The sequence below is a fragment of the Eleginops maclovinus genome, chromosome 5 (genome assembly GCF_036324505.1).
Source record: "Eleginops maclovinus isolate JMC-PN-2008 ecotype Puerto Natales chromosome 5, JC_Emac_rtc_rv5, whole genome shotgun sequence".
NCBI classification, from domain to species: Eukaryota; Metazoa; Chordata; class Actinopteri; order Perciformes; family Eleginopidae; genus Eleginops; species Eleginops maclovinus.
Window position 1 is genome coordinate 3277775 of NC_086353.1, and position 13864 is coordinate 3291638.

Genomic DNA, 13864 nt, shown 5'->3' on the forward strand with positions numbered 1-13864 from the left:
CAGACATCTATTGGAGTCATGTACTGCAATGCAGTGAACACACCCTGTCTGCCTGCTTTTTTTTAGCTTTCATAATTCAGTTATCTTATAAGTGGCTTCAAAGAAACCCAACCATATAATATAAGATGAGGAAAAAGATCAAATAATATAGAGTTAGTGTAGAATAACGCAGAGGAGAGAGTTAGTTTTCCGAGCGGAAGAACACTAAAAAAGTTAGAAATAAAAGAAGAATTACAAATAAAAAAGATATGTTTTATTTCTTGTTTGTGATTTAATTTGAAAGTCACAATTGCCAATATTATAAATGTAAATTTAAGTTTTATATTTTATTTCTCAATATTTGTATCCACTTGACTTTCGAGTAGAACTCAAAATCGGATTAATCAAACAATAATTGTGTGTTTGATTTAAAGAATGCCTTTTATCTTATGACAGTGAACAAATAAATCATCAATTCATATTTCACTTCTGTTATTTATTTAAGTGTCTATTTTTTTCATTCTGTCTTTTATTTTCCAGAAGGTAAAATGTTTTTGCATTTCATAACTTTGATTAATGTCATACTTATGAGATCATTTTAAATGATCTACAAAAACCTCATTTTTAAGACGCGCTGACATCAAATTACAAGATATTTATGACAAATTATATTTTTATTCATTCTAAATTTTCATCTGTTTTTCTTGGTGGCAGAGTGAGTCCTCCATACAGCAACAACAGGAGATCAATCCTGAAAAAACCTCCTTTAAAAATAAATTTCAATACGAGTTTGCTCTCAGCCTCTCTGGTGCTACTGTTGACGCAGAAGTTGTCGATAAAGTTTCTTACCGGCCGGACCTCTCCGGTGGTGTTTGTGTATTGCCGCGCCAGACCGAAGTCCAGCATGTAGCACTTCCTGTAGGTGGAGGGAAGCCGGCCCATCGCGAAGTTCGACTGCAGGAAGGAGAATAGAAACTCATCAGCTCTTATTCTTAGAGAATCTCAATGTGTGAAATGTGACCAAGTGTTTCAATAAAGTTTAATTTAGGTAACAAGACTGTCTGAGTCCTGATCCAGACTGAGTCACATTAATTAGCACGCTGATAACAATGATGAATCCGAGCAGCCTTTCCTTCCTCACCCTGACCTTCCTCTTCCTCCACACTCCTCTCAGTTTGTCCTGCAGCTTTTGTTCCAGCTCGGCTCATTAATATGTAAATCTATTCAGCACGAACATCCTGTCTCCGCTGTTATCGGCTCTTTTTACTTTTAACCAATGAGCTTCAAAACTGTGTTCACTTAAACTCAGGCTTTCTCAGCTTCCATGCAGTACGCTTATTAAGCCTTAATTAATTCATTTCCACAAAACAAATGTGTCACCATGAATAAAAACTTGGCAGAAGGCTCTAGAATATTATCATTTTTTCTGTGGCAGTTCTCTCTTATTAATCAAAAAATTGGGTAGTATATTGTAGCCTATTTACTGTTTTATTTTAGGTATTTTTTAGTTTTCCACTCGATGAATTTGTAAATTGCCATTTTTCTGTTGTTTCTTTGTATCTTAGATGTGCGTTTAATATTATTATACTAATCATTTCTTGCTTTATATTCGAAATGCATTCTGATTTTTAAAAAAACCCTCTTTCCTATAAATATGTTTTAGATACACAATAAGATCTCTATCCAGTTGAATTGGGATACAGTTTTGGCAAATCAGGTCCTCGGATAAAATGCAAATCCATCAATTCCCTCCCTTGACATGACGTGTGAAGCCTCAGAAATAAAACAACAATGTCCCTCTGTAAATGACCTTTGTAGAAAAATAAATGCCAGCTGAGAGAAGTGGTCTCCTCGTACCGGTTTGATGTCTCTGTGCAGGAAGCCCACTGAGTGGATGGCCTCGATGGACTCCAGGATCTGCTTCCCGAGCCGCAGGGTGGTGCTCATGGTGAAGGTGCCTCGGGGCTGACTCCTCCGCAGGTCGGCCAGGTTACGCCCCTGCAACAACAGCAGGAAAATCACTTAGTAACGACCCTTACAGTCTGGCATAACCACATAGAGAGCAACTGCAGTGGAAGTAAACAAGCTGTCAGCACATTAAATGCACCTCATGTGTTTTAGAAAAAATCTCAGACAAAGTTGCATAACCACTTGATTGACGCTTAAAAACTACAATTCCCATAATTCTATGTCTTTAATACTATGAGAACCGCACCACAGAAAAGGTTGTTGAATGCTAACAAAATAATCTATCATTGTCGAGTCTGGATTTCTATCCTTCACAATAAAAGCCTCTCTAGCGCTCAGTGTAAGAGCACTCTGACTCACCTGAAGCTGCATGACCACGTAGTTGAACTTGTCGTTTCTCCCGCAGCCTATAAACTTACAGACATGGTTTTTACCTGGAAATGAAAAGGAAATATTTAAAGAATCAAATCTGACACACTGTCAATTACTCCAATGCGACACAACGTCTGGTAGATTGTAAACACACTGCACACTTCAGAAATCCGAAATCCCTAATTAGTCCTTCAGCAGAAAATTAGAAATTATTTTTGATAGATCTGTACTTTTAATTCAGTAGTAAAAGGAATGAGGGGCTTTTAGGTTTGTGCACAAATACATTACTGTTTCCGAAGTAATATATCTGAGTACTAATTTGCCAAAACCAAACTCTCTGTCCTCTGATTTAAATGTTTGTATGATCCGGGTTAAAAGGTGTGTTCGAGGCGCCTCACCCTGCAGCTTCTTCAGCACCGCCACCTCCATCTTCAGCACCTGTTTGGGCTGCTGGGCCGACTCCACCTTCAGCGCCACGTTCTCCCGCGTCAGCAGGTCCAAGGCCTCGTAGATCTCCCCGAACCCGCCTCCACCGATCTTCTTTAGCTGGGGACGGGACGCAGGAGTCACAACTTTAAAACTGGAGCCACAAAGACTTTCATCAAACTAGAAATCATCGGGAAGAAAACTGAGATTTAAGCTTCTGGGTTCAGCTGGAAACTAGGAGACACATTGAAGCTTCTTCACTGAAAACAGCTGTTTGTTGAATAGTTTTCATCCCTTCTTCATTATTTGTTTCTCCACTTCTTTATCTCTCTCACATCTTTCTTTTCCCCCATTATTTCAATGCTCTATAATCCATTCCTTGCGCAATTCTCTTGAATCATATTTCTCTTCCTTGTTGCATTATTAGCTCTTGTTAGAGTGAGTTGCACTGTAGCAGGAACCTACAATACCAAAACTGCACCACTATTGTAACCCTAACCCATATGACAATAAAGCCTTTGAATTTCAATTAAATCTTTGTCATTGTTTCATTTTTTAGCCTCTAACCTTCCTGATGTGTGTCTCTCTGTTCTTTTTACCCCCTTAATCCCCTTTTCCTTTTCTTTTTCACCACACTCTTCCGTTCATTCTTTCACTTTCCGGCTGCAAATGAATTCTCTATAGTGAAAAGAGCTTGAGTTTTCAGATAGGTAGATGAGGTTCAAAGAAAAAGTTTTAAAGAGAAAGGAAAAATAACCTTCCCCTCTCTCCTTAAATCCTCCTCTCTTCCCTTTATTTCCTCCATTCAGCTCTTTTTCTCCTATCTCCAATATTTTGTTCATATTTCTTTCCTTTTGACCTTCTTTTCTAGTTTCTCTACTTCTATCTTTTGTCCTCATGTTTTACTCCTTATCTCACCTTATACAAACACACAGTTTGCACATATATGTATATATATTATATACATGCATGTTAAAGCTCTGTGACGGTTCAGTGGTTCAGACAGTAAATGGATCAGTGAAGTGCAAACACCCTGCAGGCTCCACGCTGCGATGTGATTGGCCGAGACAGGAGCTGCATTATATAACTTTTATTTCAGAATCAAAAAGACGACATCAGAGGCTGTTCATATGAATTATATAGAGACATTATATTTAAATGGATTAGTCTTTAATGATTCAATGACACACTTTGTCTTTAGTCAGTCTTTAAAAACACAGGTTATCCATCTCAGTTCATGTTTAATCATTATTAGAATCAAGTCAAATGTGTTTTATGTTCAAGTGGTAATGAAGAGTGTGGTGTGTTATTGTATGTGATTGTCTAAGGGGTGGGACATCTCTAAGCTGTTGACCAATCACAACAGAGCCATACAGCTAACCAATCAGAGCAGACTGGGCTCTGGTTTCAGACAGAGGGTGAAAAGAGGTCCTGCAGCACAGGCAGTATGAGAAAAATAAAGAGCTTTCTGAACATGAAAGCATGGAGACATGTCACAGTAGAGGCACTAATTACAGATATGACCCTGAAAAAGAGCATAATATGCGAATGTTTTGAATCAGTAACGTGAGCTGGGAGAGGTGGGGGGTTCCTGACTCACCACTTTCCATCGGTCTTTGACCATGCAGTTGGGCGGCAGGATGTCGGCCTGCTCGGACGTCCCGTTCATGTTGGCGTTGTCCTGGAGGCCGGGGACTAGGCACTGCATCTGCCAGCCAGACAGAACTCGAGCAGCTCCCAGCTTAAAAGAGCCATTTATCTGTGGGGGGGGGGGGGAGACAGAGAGGGGAAGGGAGGCAGAACAGTCAGTACCTTAAACACACCATCTCGGTACTGGGAGGCTCCCAGTCTAAACCCCAATGCAGTCCAGTATAACAACAGGCATTAGAGATGGCTGGCTGCCATTAGAAGCCATTCTTCAGCTGGATCAGGCTACAGGCCGGTGGGGGGTGGGGGGGGGTTAGGGTTGGGGGTGTGATGGTATTTGCAGTAACTGGAGCAAATATCATGTGTGCAGAGGAAGCAGCCGGACACTCTGCGCTCATCCTGACTGCTGGACGGCCCGACAGCCAATCGACTGCTCCCAAAAGAGACACAAACGCTCTGGTTCCTAATCGACCGAATGAACTAACAACCATCAGCATCATGGCACAGGAGCTCGCTCCAATATGATCCACCTGAACTATAAGAGGCAGATCTGGAAACTTCAATTGATTAAGTTTAAATTATAGTTTGACATGTTAGGAAACTGGCTCCCCCTCTTTCTCTCCGAGGTTTGATGCTCAAATGCTATCATTTGTCATGTCTGTTTGCTAATCTTTCTCACTCCCAACTAAAAAATAATCCTCAGTTTTGGACGTTTCCACGCTGTCTTTTCATATAAATGTCCATGTATCAGTGAGTTTGTTTGTTATGTAGTTAAGTATGTCACGTAACTTTACTTATAGGTTAATTCCTGATTCCCGTTTCCAGTCTTTATGCTAAGCTAAGCTAAAAAGCTGCTGGCTGTGATATCAAACTGAACATATGTCTCAGAGAGAAGGAGAAGAGGATTTCATTAAATGGTAAAATATCATTTTACATATACAATTTACAGAGGTACTGATACTGTTATGGCCTTGGTATTGCCCTTTTGTTGATTGGCTGAAGTGTATAATTAGCACTGAGTATCAGAAATAATAAACGACTGGAAGCCTAAGAAACACCTTGTTTGATGGGTCTGTTATTTCTGATTGATTTCCTAATAATTTCAAAGTAACTTGATTCTAAACTTGGAAAGCTGGGGAATTATTTGCCCTGAATTTGGCCTGACAGGTGGTCTACCCCCCCCAAGTCCACTCTAAACAAGCTCCATAAAAGAAATGGTTAGACTGGTAAACTGGAGTTTGGGTAAAAGTTTAGAAACACTTTTTCTTTGAGTTGAAGGAGCTTGTTGGAAACCAAATCTCTTGGGAGCTAACTCTGCCTTAGGAGACCACTAAAAGGGAATGAAGGTCCATTAGGCCATTACATATTACAGTCAAGGTTTAATATTAGTATGCCTGAGCCTAGAGCGGTAGCTGTAGACTTGAATATTATTTGCAGAAAGGCTAATAAGCGTTTTCACCGGCATTGCAAAGACTTGGATGCTTCTACAATGTGGCGGTTGGTTAACGTGGGTTAATTATTGCACTGAAGGAGCTGATTGATCTGAAGTAGACAACCATAAACTCTGTTCCTTCACACTGAATATGGATTAGTAGAGGAGGATGTGGTGGCCCTGTTAACATCAGAAGGCAGGTTCCTCACTTTGAACATCCCTCTGACAGCTGCCTGCAAACACCTGTCAGTCCCTTCAGTGCACTGCAACCTAACTTGATAACTGTTTGCTCTGAAACAACATGTCTGCCATGAATGGTCGTCAGTTTTCAGTGGATTCGTGGGGAAAATTTGAAGTTCAAAGTGATGCATGTCAGTCCCCAAACCATGCTGTTCTGCATGCAATGCCACGGGCCGTCATCAGTGCATGCAGAGCTCAGGCGGCCTGCAGATACAATGGAGAGTGTCCGCTGTTTTTCCAGTCAGACCAGCTCTCACAGAGGACTGGACGGACTGGGAAGGAGGGGAGGAGGCTTCTCTGCAGCTGCAGTGATACGGCTGCGTTACACAGCAGCAGCAGCAGCAGAAGCACCGTCATCATCAGCTGAGCAGCCGCCAGCAGCTGGAGTCACTGTAGCTCTGGAGACGTAGTGAAACCCGCTGCAGGCCTCAACACGCTGCTGAGCCGCCAATCACTGCAGAGGGCGGGACCTCAGAGCTCCTCTGAATACACTGCAACACCAAGTCTGACAACATGTTGTTTTGTTGTTGTTGTTGTTGTGCCTGCTGCTTTGGTGTACTATAGTATTGCATTACAATATAGTTAAGTTTCATAGTGTTATGAGCATTACATCATATCATGTTTTGTAGTAAAGAGTATGCAATATAGGAAAGTATTTGTACACTATAGTATAGAGGGGTTAATGTAAAACAACCAAAAGTATGGTATGGTATAGAATATAGTATTCTATTCATATCTTACAAAATAATAGTACGGCCAAAAACGTTTCTTATTACAAAAACCAGATTTATTTTAGTGTGATAAAGTGTAGTGCAGTATTTGTTTATGGTAGTATAGAAATATATAGTAAACAATACATTATAATATGTTCTTGAGTATAAAAATGTCTTAAGTCTTGTAGTACTTCATAAAACGAGTCACTTTTTGCCAAATGTTGATCAGCATAAATCCCTAAAGCTATAGCATGGCTTCATATTGTGAAATGCAGTAAGAAATAACATCATATAAATACGCAGTATTTTATAATGTCGTGTTACATCTTACTGTTTTTATCCTCTCCTGAGTCACCATGTTGTCTTTTTACCTACAGTATGTTTGAGCAGTGTCTGTATGCGATATTGATAATGATCACAAGTGCAAACCAGAGAAACTCTGAGGTCCAGCAGCGCCTCAGCAGCAGATCAGAAACATCCTGACAGACACTTTCTCTACCGTCAAACCTCAGTCTGCTCTTCTTCTTCTTCTCTTCTTCATCACCACCTACACATCTACTAGTCTGTTACTGAGGGGGGAGGGGGAGGGGTGATCTGCCAGAAGCCGGGTTTGCATCATTCCAGTTTTTTTTTTTTTATCTGATGATTCAGTCAGAGCTCACCATAGTTCTGAGCTCCCGGAAAACCTGACGGCTTACAACAAATCCTGAGCGGGACAAAACCCTTCCTGTTCCTGTGTTAGCCTACAAGCCAAAACAGAGGGCACAGTTTATACCAGGAGAGGAGGAAGAGGAGGAAGGCCCCACCAGTGACATCACAGGGGGTCGGGTGGGGCATGGAGGGACACGCCTTCATACACCGGGTTAAAGAACAACAGCTTCAGATCCTCAGACAGCAAATATCACCGAAGCGACGCTTTATCACCGTGAAGCCACATTCACCAAAACACGTTCAGTTCTCCTGCGGGAATAAACTCCCGGAGTCTCCCGGAGGACGAAGTCGAGTGATATTGGAGACTCCAGACCTTAAGCACAGTGGTTCAGTGTTGGATTTTGTGAAAGCGATCCATTATTGCAATATATAGATCTAAATTAATGAGTAAATAAACATTTTATTTTATTTTAAATTGAAGGTTTAAGATGTGCTAGCCGTTGGTCTCAGCACACAGCGAAGGGCTGCTGGTAGTAATGCTGAATCTCAATTTACAGTGCATCCCAGTGTGAACTGTGAAGTGTGAAGTAGGGCAAAATGCACTACGAGTAATGGTGCTCTAATAACGTTAAAATAGTTGGGTGTGGAACGCTGGACACTTCTCACACTAATCGGACGCCATCTTGGCTTAATATCAGACATGGTGGGACCAGTCATAACTAGCAGTTTAACATTTGAAACAAAGCCACTGTTCATTTCTATCGGGTTGATTGAGCAGTGAGTCATGCTTTGCTAATGTGAACGATAACTTTGCTAGCTAGCTTGGTAAGCCATTGTTTCCTTATGGCTCAGCCCTACCATATTTTTGCCAAACAGAGAGGTGATTTGATGATATTATTCTGAACGAATGCGAAGCTTCGTGATTAGGGGTTGTATTTTCTTTTGGGAAGGTTTTTCCATTTTCTCTGCACCTTTTATCTGCATCCCGGTCGATAGTTATGGAGGCTGTGTTGGCAATTATACATGAACGCTTTCGGAGGAGATTGCTTTGGATAAGGTAATTTGATCAGTAATGTCTCTGATCCATAAACTTTTCAAATTGCATTAGCATCTATTAGGACTACGGTTTTCCTCCGGCCAATAAGGGAGACCACTTGCAAAACACCCTCAGCTGGATTAACTGGAGAGCTAACCGCTAACACACTAGCTAACTGGAAACATGCTAGCCTTTTTCAGTCTCAACATCTGTCTGAGCTTCTTCTTAATGTCCTTGTTTACTCCCTCTGATATGTGGTTCTCAGAAATAATACATTATTTAATTCAATAGTTTAGCCGCTAGCAGGACAAGCTGCTAAGTGTGATGACTTCCTGTTTGCTGAACCAACAGTTCACGCTGTGAGGGGAAAAGCGTTCATAAAACAAGGCTTCATGCTCAAAGTGTTTTGGTGAATGTGACAGGACAATAAGAGACAGTAATATCCACAGAACAGTTTCATATTTGGTATCTGTGGCTCAGAAACACCTGCAGAATCTGAACATATTATAAAACCACTAATAACAGGAAAAGATACAGATCAAAATCCCCCCAGAATTATTAGATATTAGAAAATTGTTTTCCCAACCCCAAAGCAAGAGGTAAATAAACGATCATTAAAACAATACATCCATTTTTTGTTTTACATAACTGGTATAAACAAATAAAGAATATATAACAACACTTTTTAGTGTTTTTTTTAACGTTAAATATGATTTAAATTAAGCGGATAATCTCCAAAACTTTTAAAACATAAATATTCTGTATATTTGATGGTTAGTTAATACAGAATATTGATTTAGCTGCAGATGTGAAGAGTTTTTTATTGTCGTCATCTGTTTCAAAGTTTTTGCCATTAAACCAAATTGTTACAGAGTTGGTTTTTGGTTTACATTTTTCATTTCAGATATTTTGTTGTTCTGCATGGTAACAACATTTGTTTCTGGACAAATAATGAACTCTAACTTAACTGTCTTCAAACAAACAAAGGGTGAAAGCACACATATAAATCTATGATCAGCAAAAGTGTTTTTATTTAAAGTTAAATTAAGTTGTTCATGTCTTTATATCTAGTTTGTCCTTGTGGTGTTTTGTGGTTTTAAGTTTGTGAAAATCTGTATTTTGTAATTGATTTTGCCCTGATTCAGGCACAGAACTTGATCCGTACATCAGACGGTAAATCTGCATATTTAACCTTTGATATATACTATATTAACTACATTAAGTAATTGCTTTTATAGACGATTAGAACTTGCAATGTTCAAAACAACCAAGATATTTCAGATCACTCCACAAATTTATATAAATGTAAACACAGATATTCTTGTCTATTGAATGTTTAATATTTGTATTGGATGATTTTATTTAGTTGTCGCCCATTTTTCACTGTAATCATGTTTTATAAGGGTCTAATTTTGGCACTGAAGTTCTTCCGTACTTCAGACTGAAAATCTGCATATTTAACCTTGGTTACATAATGTTAAAAATATCCTGCTCTGCTAAAAAAAGTTGGATTTATTTTTGTAAATTAAAAGAAGGAATATTTCAGAGACACACTTCCGCTCTGGTCCAGGTTTACCCCTCCCTCCCTCTCTCTCTTTCTCTCTCTGCATCACCCATATTGAATCTTTCTCCTCTGCAGTGCACAGTCATGGGTGCACTCTGCGCATGCGCACCATCACATCCTGCTGATCAATAAATCTGGCCCGGACTGACCCGAGTTATGAATTAAAGATCAGCACAGAGACACAACCCGGATCAGTCCCGGTCTAGTAAGTGATCACAAAACCCAAATTCCCTTTTGATGCAGGATGAATAAATGCACTTGGGTTAACGCATCACTGCGGGACACACACACACACACACACACACACACACACACACACACACACACACACACACACACACACACACACACACACACACACACACACACACACACACACACACACACACACACACACACACACACAGATGCATGTAGTCCCAGACCTGGTCCGGATCAGGCCTACCTGGCGCACCGTCCGCTCCTTTTCCGCCTTTTGGGAATCTTCATCTGGGATTTTATTTCGGCACAAAACGCCCTGGTCCAGAAAACCCACCGTTCCTCTAAAAGGGGGGCCGGGGTTTGGGCCTCAGTCTCCCGCAGGACTAAACCACCATTTATCTCTCCTCTAAATTACAGTCCCCCAGATAACAAACCAGGTGCAGAACACACCCGCTGCAGAACCAGAACCAGAAACAAACAAATAAATAAAAATAATGTCCCTTCGGAGTCCAGGAGCGCTCGTTAAAAAACCTGCAGCCCTGGTCCTCCTCCGGTTCTCTGCAGATAAGGTGGAGGAGGAAGAGGAGGAGGAGGAGGATGGGAGGATGCGGGCTGGTCCTCCTCCTTCAGGACCGGGATCCGGGAGTTAAACCCGGGACAGAAGCATATGCATAAACCCGTATGAGGTTGACCCTGGCCGGCTGTCAGCAGAAGCGGTTTTGTGGGAGTCAGGTTCTCCGGCTCCAGCCTGTTTGTCCGCACTGCAGAGCCGCATCCACCAAACCAACGTCACCGCACACAGACATAACATCCGGTGCAGGATTTCAAAATAAAACTCACCTTGATGAAAGGTGAAGTTACTTAACCAACATTTAAATTCTAGTTAATCAATCAAAAGTAGAGCTTAATATTGATATAGTCTACACACACTTTTGAATTTGTCTGACAAAGGTAATCATTTTAATTTTAATATTTAATATTATTATTAGATTTCTTTTACTTGTAATAATATGTTATGTATATTTAAAATGGAACAGGACATTTTTTGTTTAATAGGATTTTATTTTATTTAAGGCTGCAACCTATTTTCAATATCAGTAACGTTATTTTTCTAAACAAATTAATTATAATGATCTCAAATGTCAGAAAATCTTGAAAATGTAAAATGATCTTCCTCTGTGTCTGCACCGTTGCTCACTTTATTCCTATTTAAATTATAATGTTTTCCCTTTTACTGCTTTTACTTATTTCTCTACTTCTCAGCAGATAACTCGGTTTTCCTTTTGGCTGAGTCTGATTAAGTGTTTGATGTTAAATCATTTTAGATTGTAGGAACAGCTTCAATCTCTATAGTTATCTAAGTCAGCCGATCTTCTTCATTTTTGCACAACCTGAAAAAGCTTCACAATTAACTTCCAAAAATTCCTTCAGTTTTAAGCTTTGACTAAAGTGTCTCAGTCCTGGCTTGACATCATTCTAGTTTAGAGCTTCTGCTGCATTTCTCAACTTTTCCAACCTGTTAATTTTTTTGTTTCATTGTATTTTTTCCACAATATACATGTCTTGATATTTTATTATATATTGCAGCATTGATTTGTATCGGGACATTTTTAAAGCTATACCCCGCTGTTTACACACCACTTCACTACTTGATTAATCAAATCAATTAAACTACATCTCTATTTTATTGTATAACAAACCAACACCTAACCATTAGAATGTTTTAATACTAGATTTCTTTTTATTTTACTCTAAATAGTGTTTTCTTTAATACATATATATTTTTTACTTTTACCTTTTTAGAATTCAGATGTAATTTTGATTTTCTATTGCATTATATGACAGTATTGTATATTATGGTACTTGATGTATACTTATATTTAAACATCGAGCTTTCATTTATTAGTATTCTACTCTATATTGTAGGTTTTGCATGAATATTTAACATGTTATGTAACTTTTTAACTGTATTTTAAATATAATTATTTTACTTATTTTATTGTATAGCTGTTTTGATATTACGGTAGGCCTACTGAACTGTATTTATTTTATTTCCTTTTTTTGCATTCTATATTTTATGGTTTAATTTAACTATTGTATTTATTTCAGGTCGTGTAAAAATACCCCAACTGTAAACAAACTACCAACATGTTTAATAACCTTCAAGATTTTCTTTTATATTGTTAAACATTTGGATATATTTTACTGTATATCATCTTGTAGGCTTTATAACTAAGTCTTTTTATTTCATGTTGTGGAATACCGAGCGGACATTGTGGGGAGAACTTATTGTCTCCAACTTTACATTAACGCTCCTTTATTTATGATCACAGAGAGCAGGCGGCGCTGCTCAGTCCCACCCTTTAACCAGCACCTGAACGCCTCACCCTCCCATTCACGGCTGGGCCTTTCCTGATGTTATTCTAACGACGACCAATTAACATGTACCGGAGCAGCAGGAGCCCTTTATTCTCAATAAAAACACAAACAATCCGATCGATTGTTGCCTCTCATCCAACAACCTGCTTGTGGCCTCACACAGACACACTCACACACCGACACCGACACCGACACCGACACACACACACACACACACCGACACCGACACACACCCCGAGTCTACAGCATTAAGTCGCTTCGGTTTCCTGCTCGATGTTTCCCTGCCATCATCAGATTCGAACATTATCTGATGTGTTATTTTTTTGTTTTCTTACCTAAATGTTGTTTTCTGTCCGGAGCCGAGCAGGATCCTCCTCCTCCACTCCCTCTGCTCCATCTCTACAGCATCAGCATCTCACACACACACACACACACACACACACACACACACACACACACACACACACACACACACACACACACACACACACACACACACACACACACACACACACACACACACACACACACACACACACACCCCCTGCATGTTAGAGCTGCAGCTCCATAGCGCCCCCTGTTGACATGGAGTCTGTTCATGTACAGTACACACCATGTAGTGAAAGTATACATGTATTTCCAGCTTCATGTATATCATAAGCAATTCAGTATTTGTTCACATCAGGTTCATCATAGACAAAAGCAGTATTTTAGAAAGCAGCAACATTATCTGTCAGATGAATGCAACACACTAGAAAATATCATGTAGCATCAAATGGAAACACGAGTACCTCTAAACTGTACTTGAATACAGTACATGAGTAAATGTACACTTCACTTCTGCAGCTCTTGTCATATTATCAACAAAACAATGAATTTAAACTTCACTTATTTGCTTTTTTGGAGCTTTTGTCCACATCCCATCAGCTGTTTTCATCTGTAGGACTTATTAGAGCACTTTGCATGTTTCATTTGACCACAGAGAGGAGATACTCGACACAACTGATACAATATATATATATATATATTAATGTATACATGTATCATTAGGTTTGCTGTCTTGTTTTACTTTGCTCATATTTTTAATCAAATTATCTTTTAAAGACTAATTTGCCAACACTTACCTACACGTATCTTATAGTATAATATTACCTCAAGAGCTGGAAATATGGACTGAATTTCAACAGAAGAGTTATTAAACTACTGAGACATGTCTCCATGCTTTAAGGTTCTCATACTGCCTGGTTTGCAGCACC

The 13864-nt window shown here is 39.5% G+C and overlaps 1 protein-coding gene across 1 annotated transcript in view; it reads right to left on the minus strand.

Moving 5' to 3' along the window:
* Positions 1-10960, minus strand: part of ttbk1a (tau tubulin kinase 1a) — a 35725-nt gene extending 24765 nt beyond the window's left edge. Inside the window, exons 1-6 of the mRNA XM_063882823.1 lie at positions 10474-10960; positions 4346-4504; positions 2718-2865; positions 2308-2381; positions 1837-1977; positions 829-933 (exon numbers count right to left, since the gene is read on the minus strand). Of these exons, the coding sequence (XP_063738893.1) occupies positions 829-933; positions 1837-1977; positions 2308-2381; positions 2718-2865; positions 4346-4453 (576 nt within the window). The 5' untranslated portion in view covers positions 4454-4504; positions 10474-10960. The remainder of the gene's footprint in view (positions 1-828; positions 934-1836; positions 1978-2307; positions 2382-2717; positions 2866-4345; positions 4505-10473) is intronic.
* Between the last annotated feature and the right edge of the window lie 2904 nt (positions 10961-13864).